The sequence below is a fragment of the Ascaphus truei genome, chromosome 4, assembly GCF_040206685.1.
Source record: "Ascaphus truei isolate aAscTru1 chromosome 4, aAscTru1.hap1, whole genome shotgun sequence".
NCBI classification, from domain to species: Eukaryota; Metazoa; Chordata; class Amphibia; order Anura; family Ascaphidae; genus Ascaphus; species Ascaphus truei.
Window position 1 is genome coordinate 338,960,474 of NC_134486.1, and position 17,913 is coordinate 338,978,386.

The window sequence follows — 17,913 nt, forward strand, 5'->3', positions numbered from 1 at the left end:
CCGGACTTACTGTATCTGGTGCTGCAGCGGAAAAAGTCAAAGTGCGCTGCACCGGAGACAGTGTTTGCTGGAGTCCATGCTTCTGGGTCGGACCCCTACAATGGTAATCCTCCTGCGCCAGGACCACCACGATCGCGTAACTGCAGCTTGCTCTAGTGCCGAAAACTATTTATTGAACAATTTATATTTTATGTCCTGGAGTTTAACATCTAGAAATAAACAAAGTGGTGAGATCTTACCACTTATATATGTATGCATATGTGTGTATGTATGTGTGTGTATATACACACACACACACACACACACACATACACACATATAGTGCAGAATAAATGAGTTCTTCAGTATTAGGTGATACCTTTTTTATTTGGACTAACAATTTATGTCATAAGACGAGCTTTCGAGAGTTACGGCTATTTCCGTTTTATATATATATACAGGCATACCCCGCTTTAAGGACACTCACTTTAAGTACACTCGCGAGTAAGTACATATCGCCCAATAGGCAAACGCCAGCTCACGCATGCGCCTGTCTGCACGTCCTGAACAGCAATACCAGCTCCCTACCTGTACCGAAGCTGTGCGCAAGCGGGGAGACTATAGAGCCTGTTACAAATGCCTTATTTACAACAGTTATGCACGTATATGACGATTGCAGTACAGTACATGCATCGATAAGTGGAAAATTAGGGAGTGCTTCACTTTAAGTACATTTTCGCTTTACATACATGCTCCGGTCCCATTGCGTACGTTAATGCGGGGTATGCCTGTACTGTATATATAATAAAAAGATCACTAGTGAGCACATTCACAAGTCTTAGACAGGTCTGTAGCCCTGCCTTTCACCATTATCACTTAGCATACAGTGCTTCCACTGCAGGAATGGATTCTGGGAAATGACATGCAAATGAGCACAACGCGTCCCTTTTGCCTGAAAATCATTTTTACATGGAACCCTTATAAACTAATGCTAACACAGCTCTTAAGCACAACATGGGATTATATGCAAAACCAGAGAAACCACTCACAGACATAGTAAAAGTGGGGGAAGTAAATCCCAAACGGGCGCTCTAATAGCGAACAGCGTGGATATGGATCCTGTGAACAATCCAATAAATCCAAGACAGGGAGGAATCAATAGTGTGGAACAGTTCTTCAAGCCAACTCTTCAATCCAATACTCAAGCCAAGTATTGTGTGGTACATGTGACAGTGTATAATCACTTGTAAAACTGCCCGGAGTACTTGTGAATGTGGGATTGTGCAGCTAACCTTGTATGTTGTAGCGTGAGGTCCGTGTCTCCGGTATTCTCCAACGCTGCTGCTCCCTCTACACTCGTCACCCTGTAGAATGCAGGTACACTATTGAGAACCACCTTGGCTCAATGCTGCCCGGGGTCATGTTACATGGGAATGCAGCTGACCTTAGCCATCGTCACGTGGAGTCTGCGTCCTCGGGGCTTTCCCGCACAGCAATGCCATCAATCCCAGAGGCTCCGAGATGAACAGGCTGTTTCGATACACCACAAGGTTTGTCAGTCTTCGCGTAGTGTCTGCAACCACCGTTCTCCCGCAGGTCTGGATCATCCACTCCCCTGGTTCCGATGTCAGCAGACTTACCCCGGTGCAACACACTGGCTGCAGCATTGTAAACAGAGTTACTAGTTAAACATCAGGGAGGTATACTCACACTCGACAATGTAAAAAGGCTTCTGCTCATTTGCGTGCTGTCAGTCCTTGAAACAAGTACAGCTGCGCCAGCCTTTATTGTAAAGCGGCCGAAACCGAGCCGCTCTGATAACCGCGGCCAGATGCGGCATGAATTCGGCATCAATGCGGTGAAGCACGTGGAATTTAGAAAATGCAACCGCTACACCCCCGATAAGTTTTAAAATAAAAGCTGCCGCAGCCGTAGGTGTAGAAAAAGAAGGGAATGAGCACTGCAGATACAGAAACAAGGCTGGCAGCAGGTAAAACAAATATATTATTTATTAGGCATACTGTAACAGCCAAAATCTAAAACCAGCAGGGGATCCTCTGAGGATTCCCATGCTGCTTTTAGATTTTGGCTGGAATGCTTAATTACGCTGGAATGCTTAATAAATAATATATATTTTTTACCTGCTGCCAGCCTTGTTTCCGTAATTCTGCAGTGCTCATTCCCTTTTTTTTCCTACACTCACAGACATGTTTCGACCTTGATGTGTCTCATCACACCTTGAAAATTGCAACGCCAGTACAACCAAGGCTGTAGGATTTACCATACACATTTTAAGTTATGGTGGGTGAAAAAGGCGACAAGAAATCTCCACCGTATAGCATATAGCAAATAAAAAGATCACTTGTGAGCACATTCACATGTCTTAGGCTGGGTCCATGGTATGGCAGACCGCGCAGACACGTCCGCACGCTGAGCGAACAGACTGCCTAAAGGCAAAGTCCCTATCTGTGGACGAAACGCGTCAGAGTTTTCTCTGTAGCAGACTTTTTCAGTGTATATGCACTCATTAAAACAACCTTTTATTCATCTGCGTGTGGATCTCCTATTTCATACCCTAACGGCAGCAGTGAACCGCCTGATTACCCTATTTTTGCCTAAAGGCAGTGTTCGCGTCTCTGCAGTGTGTGGGCGTGTGGCTGGAAGCGGGAGGGAGCGCGCATAAGAAATCAGTTGAAACTGATTTCTTGGCGCGACAGGCCGGTCACATGAGCGGTTCACCTAATGAGGGCGAACCAGCTCTGTGACGTCACTGGCACACCCACAGACACGCCCAGCACCCGCTTTCCCTCAGCCTCTGCGCGCCTCCGTACGGGAGAACTTACTATGTCTGCAGCCTTAGACAGGTCTGCAACCCTGCCTTTCACCATTATCCCCAGCATACTGCACTGCACTACTTCCACTGCAGCAAGAGAATCTGGGAAATGATATGCAAACGAGCCTTGAAAATTGCAAAGCCAGAACAACCAATCTCACACTGATGAGACCCATCAAGGTCGAAACATGTCTGTGAATGGTTTCTCTGGCTTTGCATATAATCCCATGCTGTGCTTAAAGCTGCGCTAACAGCGAGCATTAGCTTATAAGGGTACCATGTTAAAATAGTTTTCAGACAAAAGGTGACACCCAATCGCTCCTGATCGGGCAGACCGTGACGTCACATTGTGTGACGTCACATCGCGTGAGCGCACGTCTCTTCACCCTGGTCGCAGCCTAAGGCCCGTAATATAGTGGGCAGTTATAGTTGGCTGTGGTTAGCCAGCCATTTTATGCTAGGGCCGCACGCGCGCACACAGCAGTGAGGGTGGAGCCGGCCAATAGCGGGAAAGACGCCGAAAAGTAAGTATTTGCACTGCTAGCGCAATATATATGTATGTATGTATGTGTGTGTATGTATGTGTATGTATGTATGTGTGTTTATGTGTGTGTGTGTATGTATGTACTGTATGTATGTGTGTGTTTGTATGTGTATGTATGTGTGTTTATGTGTGTGTATGTATGTACTGTATGTATGTGTGTTTATGTGTGTGTATGTATGTACTGTATGTATGTGTGTTTATGTGTTTGTATGTATGTACTGTATGTATGTGTGTTTATGTGTGTGTATGTATGTACTGTATGTATGTGTGTGTTTGTATGTGTATGTATGTATGTGTGTTTATGTGTGTGTATGTATGTACTGTATGTATGTGTGTGTTTGTATGTGTATGTATGTATGTGTGTGTATGTATGTACTGTATGTATGTGTGTGTTTGTATGTGTATGTATGTATGTGTGTTTATGTGTGTGTATGTATGTACTGTATGTATGTGTGTTTATGTGTGCACAATATTAATAAATAATTTATTCTCACAGCATGTCTTTTTCTTAATTTTTAATATACACACACACAGCTTCCCCAGTGACACACAAACACACAGTGACACACACAAACACACAGTGACACACACACACAGTACCTTCCAAGCCTGTCGCTCACAGAAGCACGGACCATACACAAAAAAAGTGTGCGTCCCCTGCACGAGCGTTCGCACAGACGCGCGCCCACTATATTATGGGCCTTTGGCAGCAAACCCCGAGTTCTTATGCCTGATGCTGATGGTGATGTTTTACCAACCCTTCTCACCAGATGGCGCTAACCGTGCCTCAATCCACCCTACCTCCTCTATGGCAAGGATACAAAGGGAGACGATTTAAAGCAGCCAAACATGTGAAATCTTATCTGGGTTTGTTTTTTTTATCAGTTCTGTAGTATTAGATCAGTGGTGCGCAAAGTGGGGCGCGTGCCCCCGAGGGAGATTCGCTTCGGGGGCGCGGGATTTACAGAGGCCCCGCGCGCTTCCCGAAGGCATTTAAATTAATACCGGGGGAGCTGCAAGGGCTCTAAACTTCTCCTTACCTTGATTCAGACGGCTTCTGGTGACGCGTTGCCATGGCAACATGACGCCAGGACGTCTGAGTCAAGGTAAGAAGAGGGAGGGCGTGAGGAGAGGAGGTCAGCCGGCAGGGGGGCGCAGGGGAAAAAGATTGCGCTCCCCTGTATTAGATAATACTGACTGTTTTTAATTTTTTTATTCTAGTTAACTCGTAATGCCATTTTAATGAGTTTTAAAGCATCCTTTGATTTCTATAGCAGGTCTTAGCACACCTCCCCAGCAGTGCAAGATCTTTACAACACTTTCTGTTTGGGATAATTTGTTGCCAATATTCCCAGCAGTTTGAGCTGCAAACTGTAACTATAGATAATGTTACCTTAGTAATCAGGATACTTTGTAGCTGCTGAGTTACACAGGCTGAAGGTTTGAATTAAGCTGAAAGGTGGCACAAAAAAAGGTGCATGTTAGGCACACAATCAGGATTTTTACAGATTTATAGCAAGAGCACCAAACGATTGCCAGCTTAGGTAAGAATGTAGAACTATACATTGCTACAGTACGTTCTTTACATATACAAAGAAGAAAAAAGGGGGGGGGGGAATCTAGTAGGGTGCTTTAAATATCAATAGTAGCAGCGGCAGTTATACTTATGGAAACCCTTATGAACCTCACCATTATGAACAAAAGATGACACCTCGGATGTCGCACGGTGTCACGTTGCCATGGTAACGTGTTGTTATGACATAATTTGACGGCGCACGTCACGTTGCCAGTTCAACAAGATGCCATGTGACATCACGGGGGCATCTGTGGCGTCATCTGATGCTGCGATTTGGAAGAAGGAAGGCGGCAGCAAGAATTGGCCACCACATGGAAGTGTCTTTCCATCCGGCCCGATAGGGCCGAGAGTGCGGCATCTCTATATGGGAATGTCCACCCCAAAATATTGCCGCGTATGCCTGGGCCTAATGGGAAATCCGGCACTGATAAAAGATCCAGATTTATTAAACAGGATGATCTTCTGGATGCTGGAAAAGTAGGCGGTTATTCAACACAAATCTAAATATTAATCAACAGCAGTGTACTCAGAATTGTGAGTACCACAAGATCTCTTTTGTTTAAATAAAACAATAAGACACTTATCCTGGGCTGTATACAAAATTATCATAGACTTCAATGGTGGTAAAACAGTGAGCAAAATATCAATAACCATTGCTTACACACATAAACTTACACATATGCTTTTACCCAATAGATATACAGCTCAACCCCGTTATAGCGCGATCCGCTACAACGCAAATCCGTTTATAATGCGATCTAAGCGTGGCTCCCATTTCCCCCCCCCCCCTTAGCCCAGAGCAAAGCAAAACAAACAGCAGTAAAATGCATCCAGTTCATGCAGTGGTTGCCTCTCCTACCTCTCTTGATTCTGGAATCATGCTGCCGGTGCCCCCCCCCCCCCCTCCTCGTCTGCTCTGGCATCCCCTACTCCTCTGCTCCGGCGAGAGCAGCATGTTCAGATAGCATCGCTGTGGACTGTCCCGCTCACTGACCTCTACCCTGGGCGTGATTGGGCCGTGGCTTTTGTGGGACAGTTCTGTGGCTGCCATCCTGGGAGTGGAGGCGAGGGAAGTTGTGGATGAAAATGATAAAGAGGCTGGGAGCACCGAGCTGAGAGAGAGCAGGAGCATGCAGGGTACAGGTATGCGGCAGACGCAGAACCCCTGGTTGCGGCCATTTTTTCCGCGATCTGGTTATAACTCGGTCGCATCGGGTGGACCCCAAGCACCGCATTATAACGGGGTTCAGCTATATTAAGTATCTCTTTATTTACTATAACTATAAATGTACTTTAACAATAGAACCCTGGTGTTTGAAATTTAGGTGTGTACATGTGTCGGAGCCCAGAGGAACGAAAATATATAGGATGATCACAGAAATTCAATCAGTCCTGCACCTTGTTTATTTTTCAATGTCACAGTGCCACAGAAACATGTAAACATAAATTGTCAGTCGTTATGGGTTTCATGTGCAATCTTCTTGTTCAGAAGATATACCAATGTAATAATCAAGAGTGGGGTTCTAGCCTCTTAATTCACAATCTTCACTGAGATTGAAGGTGCAGTGATCAATCTAGTTACTCGCACCTCCACACACGATCTCGTGAAGCCAGTCCTTGCGTGTCCTGAGGCTGCAGTCTGTGAATCCCTGGAACATGCAGTTTCCCTTCTTTGGAATTGGATGCTTCCAGTAGACAGAAGATCCAGTTCTACACTAGCCTTTTCTAATGGAACCTAAGGGGTTCCCTAAAACTGATAACTGAGCTTACTTTAGGTGACAAACCTATTTGGGATTTGTCCCAAATGTAAATACACTTTCCCTGTGCTACAGCTGAGAACTGTGGGTGCTGTACTGCCAGCAATACCCTTCACTCATTAAGGCCAGGGCCAGACTAGGGTATGCTGAGATCCAACGATCACACAGATCTCCTCATTCCACAATGTCTTCTTCAAGACTCACCTTTTCCTCCACACTCCACCAGTGTTTCCACTTTAACATTTTAGATTTCTAGGTCCAAACCCTAAATTTCCTGTTTTTTCCTGGCCAAGAGATAACATTTCCTGTTGTAAAAATGTGTTTGAAAGGCGATGATAAGTAATTTTAACGTACACTGGCGACACACTTTATTCGAGCTCGGCTAGTCCCACGAATTCGGGTATACCCGGGTGTATTGAGGTTTGTGACTGTTTTCTGCCCGAGTGCATTGAGGTATTTTCCAGGCAGGGATTGAAGCATTTTATTCCCGCTGGCTGCAATACTGCACAGTATATATATATATATACTGCATTACAATTCATGAATTTATGCCATCTGGTAGACACGCCAAGCATTGCAGCCTATTACATCCTAATCATTATCATTTAACAGATCAGCCGCCCGTCAGCCAGGCATGAACCCAGGCTGGGAAGGCAAACGCAACGGGGCTTGTCAGAGGTGAGGAGCGGCGCATTCCAGGTATCTGCCAGGTACATACTGGGTATTTGCTCGAATAAAGTGTGTCGGTGCAGTAGGAGGACAAGGGATGCCTCTCTGTGTTATTCCCTTCTCTCTGAGTGTTGTTCTGTAGTTAGTAAACCTGCTGGTCTATGTGTGGTCGGTCTATGAGTCTGTACTGTATGTGTGATACACAAAAAATAAATATTTGCCCGCAAGGACACAAAATGGCTGTGTGGTCAGGACTGACTTCTGCAAGCCAATAGAAAGTTGATTACATTGCAGATTTTTATTGGTCACCCAAGCAACCATGTATGTGTTTAAAAAAAAAAAACTATTAACCATTTATATACTTTTTAACTGGGATTTCAAGAAAGGCATGGCACCACAAATGAACTCCAGGGAATATCCCGATTCAGCTAAGAGTGAAAAAATAAATAAATTTCGTGGGAATCGACGACTTTAACCCTGTGAATGCCAAAGGTTCCACGGTACAGGGGTACCACAGCCCCTACATCACATCGCGATCTGATCATGTTGTCACTGATGGCACAGACGGAATAAGAGGAGTCATCGTCCATTCCTCCTCTGTTCAGATCGCGTCATGTGCTCTATTTGAGAAAACGAACAAAAAGCCCATGAAGCACATGACGTCGCTATTATGTCATGGGGCCCCTGGCAAGCCAGACATCAAGAAGTAGTAGCTAAGTCACGGGCACTCAAAGAGTTAAGTGTGTACATGTGTGTGTGTGTATCATTGTGTAGTACATATTTCAAAAATACTTGACATTGATCAAAATGATCAGCCAATAGGCAAATGGGAGCAGCATTACTTCCAAGGACGGGGTATATATAATGTTATGATATATTTTTCACTTTATTCACTAATTAAGTGCTATACACACTTGTCACATTGATCACGTATTAGTGCTATTTTCGCTTGCATTCTCTGTAAAGGCAAATGTGTAGTATTTGTATTTAAACTGAAAATACATACAGTACAGCTTTACTGCTATGACTCCACTTTTTTACATCTTAAGACACTGAATGTGCAATCCCACTTAGTGTAATATAACTATATTCAGACTTTCGTCAGAAAGTGAGTCTTTTTCTAAAAGAAAACCTTAAGAAACGTTTCAAGCTGTTTTTATGGGGTTTGTCAGGATTGCAAAGGAAAAATAAAGGTAAATTAAAAGAAAAAAAAAAGGAACAGGCTGCATTATTCAAATGATGATATCATAATTTTACAACAAACCAGGCACAGCTCATCCGAGGATTTTATTGCTTTATTGTGCTGAGGAAAAGGAATCCAGATGGTGGCACAAACCTAATGTGATGCATGGGTTTATTTTGGGGTGCCGCATTGTAAATACATGAGAGCAAATGCGAAACAAGTTAGGGGATCAGCATAAAACTGCAAATTGAAAAAAGTCAAAATTTTACTCAACACAGATTATTAAAGGAGCAATCGAAGCCGGCAAAGTTTTTGGCAAATTTGTTTTTATATAGCATTGAAGCAGCGGGTTTCCGGAGCTAAACCCAATTAAGTTCAGTCCCTGGGACCCCCTACTTTCGGCAATACTTATCTCATAAGTATGTAGCGATAGCTGCTGTGGCTCAGAAAGCAGGGCTTTAAAGTTTAAAGCTCCCACATCACATTGGCCAATAGGAAGCCGCACCGATGATGTCACGGCTTCCTATTGGCCAAAAGGGCACGAGATCTTTAAACAGCGGACATATTATTAACTCTGGTAGCCAAGGAGAGCTTCTACTGGCACCTAATTCGAAGGTAAATATTTCTGGAAGCAGCGGTCCTCAGAGTTGTAATTTATAGTGTTCAACTCCGGAGACCACCTGCTTCAATTCTATTTTTCAAAAACTAAAAAATTCACAACAAAATTCACAGGCTTGAATTACTTCTTTAAATTATTAATTAAAATTGTTTGTCAAATCTAAGACAGAAATTAATTTATCTCTTATGTTGAACTCAACCACATGGATGCAATTTAAAATGATTAAGTGCAGCCTCCTCAACATGCCACACAGTGGAGCCTTTTCGTTCCCTTCTCGACTTGGTGACATACTGTATAGAGAAGGTAGTGCTCAGGAAAGTGTGAATGCTGGGAGACTAACCTGTTGATATTCAATCTATAGCGTTTACTCTGTGCAAGTGAGTGTGGTACCTTGGCAGAGGCACTAGAGGCATACACTAGAGAAATCTGTCTACAGCAGATGAGTTATTTGACCTTATTCTTTTGTGAGTGTATTGGCATCTAATTTTTTCCCCTTACATTAAATATACTACACTAGTTTTGCACCCATTTTCCTTTTGTACCTCTGGATTTCAAACAAGTAGCTGCACAGAGCTGCACAGAGACATGGTTACCTATAATACCTATACTAATATTAATACTAGCTATTTATTATTTTAACCCTATTATTTTATACTTGTATTAATTTAATGTATCACTTTTTCACATCGTTGATTGCAGTATGTTATAAAGTGCCTATTGTGTTTTATTTAACATACAAATCTTGCATTATTTTGTAATACAAATATAAACTGTTCCAGCCAGGGCCCTTGTAAAGTTTTACAGTGGCTTTCTGAGGTACAGTGGCTCACTACTAGTGGAATGTATCTTTTCTGACTAGCACGATTCAGTTGGCACTATTCAGAAAACTCCACATAAGGCCATTTCCTCACTGACTCAATAAATGCATTTCAAGAAAAAATTGCAACTGCCTCATTTTTTTACCAACATTTTAAAGCAGTTGCCTTTTGGTGCTATTCATACAGCAAATCAATTACCTTCATTTACTAAATCTGTCCTATTTATTTGTTTTTTTCATTGGCATACATTTTTTGAGCTGTGGGTAACAATATTACATTGTGCAAATAAAAACAGTCTTCTTTGTTTTCTCTTAGATTCTTCTAAAAGAGTTTGATGCTCGAAATCAGCAGTATGAACAACTGAACACAGCTGGGCAGAGGATACTCAACAGACCAGGCGAGCTACCTCCCTGTGATGAAGTTGTAAAAGATCAATTGGCAGCTGTGGCACGCAAATGGGAGAGTCTAACCGGACAATTGAATGAAAGATGTGACCGGATCGACCAGGCCATTGTGAAAAGCACCCTGTATCAAAGCCTTCTGAAAGGCCTGTCTGATAAACTAAGTGCCTTGAACAGCAAACTAAGCAGCAGTATGACAGTGAGCACTCACCCTGATGCTGTAAAACACAAACTCCAAACAGCAAGTGAGGTTCAGGAAGAAATAAAGCAGGAAATGAAGAATATACAAGATGCCAAAGTACTTTGTGAAGAACTTTCAGATCTGGTGGCAGAGGCGTACCTGAAAGAAGAATTACATAGGCAGATGGATGCCATTGTTAAGCCCTTTATTGATTTGGAAAATAAAGCAGGTTGGTGTTAGAAGGAAAAAAAATAGTACAAATCTATGGGGAGATTTTTTGCAATGCTAAAATAATGACGCAGGCATCTAGATTTGAACAGTGCTCCAAACATGTGGAGGTCAACATGTTTATACAAACATAGATCATAAATCCGTAAGAACATTTATCTTCACGTCCCTATTGCACGGCAATTTTTCAAAACATAGGAAATGCATCCCAGAAACTTTCATAATATGGATAAACCATCATCATTGAAAATATAACATTCCCCAGTATTATTGTCATGGCTCATTTCAAGCAAAGTGAAAAGGAAAAGTTATCCTGATAATAGATGTAGGAGTTTTTTTTTTATATTTCAGACAAATGCCGGGTGTAATTTACACATTTAATTTTACAGCATGCAATGTTTAGAGATATGTTTAAATCCTCCCACATGCTTTTATTTGTCCTGGCATTACTCATTCCCCCGTTAAAGTAAGCAACTCCTTCCCACAACTGGTGTAGCTAGCCAATGTATTATTTTAAACTGTGCTCATACAAAAATACAGTATTTAAGCACATCGTTTTATAATAATATTATTATAATACTATATTTGAAATATAGATGTTAAGAGTTGCAGTACAAAAGAAGACCAATTTCTCTTGACTAGTGATTTACATTGGGACATTTGCAAGCTTTAGGGGAGGAATAGATTAGCATTTGTAATGTAGAGATTGGCACATTTTAAGGGAGGTACAGTATAGATTTGCACTAGTAACCCATTTTGGGGGAGGCACCCTGATATTTTAAGATAGTATTAAATTGTTCTTTGTATCTGCTCGGTCATCATTATGTGTAGCATGGACACACATATCCTTTTGTGTCAATCGTAATATATTCCTGCCTTTCAATAGTATGACCTCCTAAAACCTCATGTTTTCTTAACCTCTGGCCTGTCTGTCTTCCCTCTATGACTGTGTCTTTATTCCTTAATTCACTTTGCAGTCTGGGGATTGAGCACCTGGTACAGGCTGTGTGTTATTTTCTGCCCCCAGACTGAAAAAAAATACGAGGGTCTTTGCCATAGCCATATGTATTGGGGGCCTTCAATGAACCACACAGCAATATGTTGAAGGCTCCTGCAAAGCTGAATGGAATAAACAATGGTGTTTTTATTCTCATTCATGATCACTAACCACTGGTTATTTTCTTACATATTTGTAAATATTGCTTTAAATCCATAGGTTATCATATTGAACAGCTACAATCAGCGTTTGCCAGCTCTCAGAAATTCCATCAGATGTCTGAAGATTTCCAGTCTTGGTTACAGAATAAGAGAAAAGAGCAAAATGAAGCCGCACTTATATCATCAAAACTTGATATCTTAAAGTCATTAATCACAGAGCAGAAGGCATTCCAGAATGTTTTGAATAATCAGCGCAGTACCTATGATAAGACTGCTACAGAAGGTGAAAGTCTGTTACAAAAAACAGAAGGAGAAGAAAAAGTTAAACTTCAGTCTCAGCTTGCCACGCTCAAGTGTGACTGGGCAGAAATTAATAAGCAGGTATTGGAAAGGCAACATAATTTAATTGACTGCCAACAAAAGGCAATGAAACACAAAGAGCTAGTAGAAAACATACAGCCATGGATAGATGAATATCAAAATAAATTGTCTGAAGTAAAAATATCCATGGATCCAGTTGCCATAGAGAACTCAATTGGACAAGTTAAAGTTTTCCAGAAGAATGTCGATAAGCAACGTGGAATGGTGGAGATGTTGAATAGCGCAGCAGATAGTTTGTTAAGTGCCTGTCAAATAGACAAGGAAATCATTACAGAGAAGAATGCCAAAATGAACCAGCAGGTTGAATTGCTTATTGACAATTTGCATAATAAGAGAGACTCATTGGAAAGTATGGCACTGCGTCTTAAAGATTTTCAAGAATCCATTAAAGAAACAGAAAGACAGCTGAAGGTGGCCCATGAACATCTGGAAGCGCATGATTCCCTTGGTGCACAAGCTTGCAGTAACAAGCACCTAACAATAATGCAGACTCAACAAAAGGCCCTTCAGAACCTGAAACCCCACATAGAACTTGCTAAAAGATTGGCCCAAGAACTAGTTGTTGATGCTTCAGATGCAGAAGGTGTTTCTGACCTACTTCTTCAAGCTGAGTGTCTTCAGCAAAAGCATAATGTTACTAGTCAGCGGGTAGAAGAGAAATGCTCATTCTTGGAAACCAAACTACAAGGAATAGGACATTTCCAAAACAGTATCCGAGAGATGTTTTCTCAGTTTGCGGAGTTTGATGATGAGCTAGACAGTATGTCCCCAGTTGGAAGTGATCCGATCACACTCCAGTCTCAGAAACAGGACATTAAAACATTCCTAAAGAAACTTGCAGATCTAATAACAAGTAATGAAAATGCCAACAAGACTTGTAAGATGATACTGGCAACTGAATCATCTCCAGATCTTATCGGTATAAAAAGGGATCTGGAAGCATTAAATAAACAGTGCAACAAACTACTAGACAGAGCAAAAACCAGAGAAGAACAAATTGAGAGCCTCATCAATCGTACTGAAGAGTTTTATAGCACATTAAAAGAATTTGTTGATCTAATTGGGAGAGTAGAGGAACATGAAGATTCCCAAGGTGCAGTTGGAATGGAAACTGATGTTATTAATCACCAACTTAACATCTTTACGGTAAGGGGGAAAAAGTGCATGTTTTATATCTCTTTGTAGCTGTTATTTCACTTGTATTTTCAGTGTAATTGCATTATCATTTTTTCTAAAAGAGTAAACTTACAACCCTGTTTATGCTGGATTTTTCATTAATTCTGTTACAGTTTTTAGATTAGGGAAAAAGCGGGGGCTGAGAAAAGCACTGCAACTAAAATAAATCAAAAACACAACCCAACCTTAAATAGTATATAAAGGCGATGCTCCCTGGAATAATTCAACATGAACAACACAAGAAAAAGCGAGTCCTGAAGTCAGAACTCGCAGAAATTCCATAACGGGGCACTCAGGGTTAGTGAAAACTGTTACAAAATGTATTAAATATATAGCAATGGTCAGACAGACAAGACAATAATACAATAACTTAAAAAACATCAATCTAAACCATCTCCTAATCAATTAAAGTAAAGTCAGTAGTGAAGGCAACAAGCTGAAAACTGTAAGATATCACAGGAAATGTGATAATACTCAGACACCATGTAATAAAGAAAACCACATAAGGTAATTCTAAAGATGTTCTAGCGTCACAGTATTCCCTTTAAATCTAGGAGGGGTTAATGAATGACTTCTCCTAAACAATTGGATGTCTGCCCAGTAGGCAAAAAATGGAGGGATAATAACCTCTAGTAACAATATGAACGAACCTACATGAAGAGATGTATAAAGGTCTGTATATAGTAAACCTTGGGGGAATCAAAAAATAATGCTTTCTATAATAGATACTGTAGTTATATTAGCCATCCCAAACATTGGAAATATAGTAACTCGTAGAATATCTAGGAAATGCCCAAATGGGCTCCGACAGGCAATAATAGTCCATGTAATATTAGTATAATATAATCTGTATGTATAGGATTCATAATGGAGGATAAATTCGCTTTGGAGATGAGTGATGAAGGAAGAAGGTATTTTCAAGAGACAAATGACACAGGACAGAAACTGGGAACTGAAATATACAGTACAGTATGTGTATTTCACAGAGAAAAATGCGTAAAACAGATACCTACTACATTGCATGTTTCGGATACATGTTCATTCTGGTGGTGAAAACATGGATTGCCAGATTTACTAAACAGTGCTAAGCCAAGTAGCACTTCATGGCTCATTTAAAGGAGCAATTAATGTGTTTTTTTTCATTATTATTGTTTAATGTAGGGTTGAAGCAGGGGGGCTCCGGAGCTGAACCCAATTAATTTCAGCTCCGGGGACTTCCTGCTTTCCGAGATAAAGACCTCCAAAGGGGGGCACCATTATCTTGGCAAAGTTTGAAGCTCCCGTGTCAGGCGGGCCAATGGGAAGCTGAACCTGATGTTTGTTACAGCTTCCTATTGGCTTGCAAGTTGTGGGAACTTTGAAACTGCGACATTACGTGATTCCTGCTAGCCAAGCGGAGTGGCTACCCGCACCCCCTACCGAGGTAAGTATCTCTGGAAGCAGGGGGTCCTCAGAGCTGAAATTCATGGAGTTCAGCTCTGGAGACCCCTTGTTTCAGTCCTACTGTATGTTCAAATATTGGCAAAAAATGAAAGCCCACTAGCTTGGTTTGCCTCTTTAAATGAAGTGCTGCATGAGTATGAGTATGACCAGTAATCCCTTAAGAGTTATTGGGCGGATATTAGATATCTATAAAGATGAGGGCATGATAAATTAATGTATCTATATCTACAGATGTCTACTCGGTCTCAGAGTAATTCAAGTAAAAAAAAGATTGTCAGATTTGATGTTATCCACTGAATATTTTGATACACTTTGCATCGGCAGTATAAAATGTTTGAACATATATTCGTATGATTGTAGCTATCCAAAACAATTGGTAATAGGACAACGAAAATCCAACCAATGTTATTATTACTTTTGAATATTTCTGCATTGTGCAAACATTCAGTATATTCCCATGTTGATTTTACTTATGTCCAACTCCCTCTGCTCAACCGTCCAAATAGTTCTGGTAATATAGAAATTAATATGAAAAAGAGATGTGTTGCCTTTATATCCCCGTTTCACTTTGACCAGATTCTTCAGTATAAAGTATCCAGGAAGTTTCTATTTGTATAATATTGATGGCAAGACTTTTTGGTACATGTTTTTCCTCCTTTATAACATTGTGGCCACCATTGTAATTTTCTAAAAAATTGTTTTGTAATTCAGCCCTGATCATTTCCACCTTTAAAGGGCTACAAAATATGAAATATATTGTGAAGCCGTTTTCCCCCTTGCGCTGAAATATTTCAGCTCAATTCATTCATAGTGAAAGAACCCTCGAATATTGCCAAAGAAAAAGTGTATGTTTGCTGTATTAAGAACCAAAAACTGCACATGTAACGGAAAAAAATGAATTTCCAAATATTTAATGGGAAACCCCTCTCTTCTGTGCATCAACCATCAGATAAATCCATATTAGAGTCCAAAGAATGTTGTTGTGTGTTTCACTGAGGCACAAATGTATGTTTGGTGTTTTAGTGATATCTTGTATTGTTCTTTTTTCAATGCTAGGATGTCAGGCCTCATTTTGCAAAGCTACAGTACAGTATGAAACATGAAGAAATTCGAGTGTTTTCAGTTGATTGCAGCTTTAAAATATATTGCTCAGTGGTACTATAATGGTTTACATCACCAATATGAAAAGTTCTTATACTGTAGCATGAATGATTCTTTTTAGCATCAGTAGTTAGTAATTGTTGCCTTTTATTCATGTTTCCCAACACTGCTTTGCTCATTTCACTGAAGTCAGCTTCAGTTCTGTAAAATAATATTGACATGTGTGAGCTCACCGTGCCTTTGCGGTTCAGCATTGCCAGTAGAAGTGTAATAAAAAGAATACTTCTGCTAGTATTTTAGTGATGAATCAGCATGACTCATGGATTATTTGCAAAGCGCTAGGTTTACAAATATATATATATTTTTTTTACCAGAGTTTCACAGCAAGAGTAAGGACCAGGTATAATAGTTTAAGGGTAGAGACCAACTAAGGGGACATGTGACGAAAACTCATTGTTAAAATATTCCTAGACAGATCAAACAAAAGGGTTATTTTAAAGCAGTCGTAATTAGTTCTTTACTTCAAAACAGGTCAGATATTTTCAGCGTTTTCAGTGTCCACCTGTAATAAACTGGTTACAACTATGACCAGGCGTTTACAAACTAAGGTAGTTATATACAGTATAAAGGGACACAATACACTGTTTTATCGTAACCTTAAAGCTGCAGTTAAACCAATATCCTACATGTGCGTTAAAAAAAATAAAAAAAATCAGTTCTGCACTGTGAGAAAATATGTGTACCATTTTTTTGGGGGAAAAAAACATTTTTAAAGAAATTTTTCATGTATTCTAATATAACAAGAATTTTTGTTTCTATAGCAACCAATTACAAAGTCACATCCCCTTCCTCTTCTGGGACAGGCTCTGGCACACCCCTCTTGCCCTCTCTCCAGCAGTGCACCAATTGTATCTAGTGCCTACCTCGTCACATTATCTTCCACACAGAACTTTGCATCATGGGCACTCTTTAACCAGTGATTTGAAGAACCCTAAGCCGAATCTTCAGCGATCAATTACAGGAGAACGGTTTGATCGGCAACGTAGCTAATCACTTGTCAGTGTGCAGATTGTATTGATGCACCTATTGAATAGAAAAAATTAATAATTTTGTTTTAAAAACGGCAGCTTAAACTGCAGCTTTAACGTAGGAGCTCCATCGGGCTGAGTTCTTTCAGTTGATTGCAACTTCAACATATATTGCTAAGTGGTACTACAATTTAAATGGTTTACATCACCAATGCAAAAAATTCCTTTTGCATGAATGATTCTCTATAGCATCAGTAGTCTTTGTTGCCTGTTACTCATATTTCCTAACACTGCTTTGTTAATGATCATTTCACTGAAGTCAGGTTCAGTTCTGCAAAAGAGGCATCACATCCAAAGTATGTGGACAGGTATGAGCTCACCGTGCCTTTGTGGCTCAGCCTTGTCAGCAGAAATGTCATCAAACCCACGCCATGAGCATTCCTGATGTTGTCAAACTTGACCATAATGCGTCTAAATATGGTTCACTTGTAATTAAGAGACCTAGCGAAAAAAAATCCTGCCTTGAATACGCTATATGTGTGTTTTATATGATAATGTTACAAAGGGATACACTGTAAAAAAAAAATAGTGTTTGCATTCTTCTTGTCATCCTGAATAATGATATCATTTTTTGTTAGACAGTAACATTTTGCATTAGAAGAACATGGCATGCTTTAATTGTTCCATCTATATATTTTTGTATTGTATCTTATTTAAGTGTATCATTATAAGACGCTGAATACAGTGAAGCATTTTATACTACTAGTTTTATTTGTAACTCTTATAGCTTTGTAATAAAATAAAAATCTATGCCCACATAGGACACTGGCTGGTGAAC

The 17,913-nt window shown here is 40.5% G+C and overlaps 1 protein-coding gene across 28 annotated transcripts in view; it reads left to right on the top strand.

The window, feature by feature from the left end:
• Positions 1-17,913, top strand: part of DST (dystonin) — a 535,648-nt gene that overhangs the window by 407,806 nt on the left and 109,929 nt on the right. For all 28 annotated transcript variants that reach the window (XM_075598122.1, XM_075598131.1, XM_075598128.1 and 25 more), the window contains 2 exons: positions 10,294-10,789; positions 12,005-13,473. In XM_075598122.1, coding sequence (XP_075454237.1) covers positions 10,294-10,789; positions 12,005-13,473 — 1,965 coding nt within the window. The remainder of the gene's footprint in view (positions 1-10,293; positions 10,790-12,004; positions 13,474-17,913) is intronic.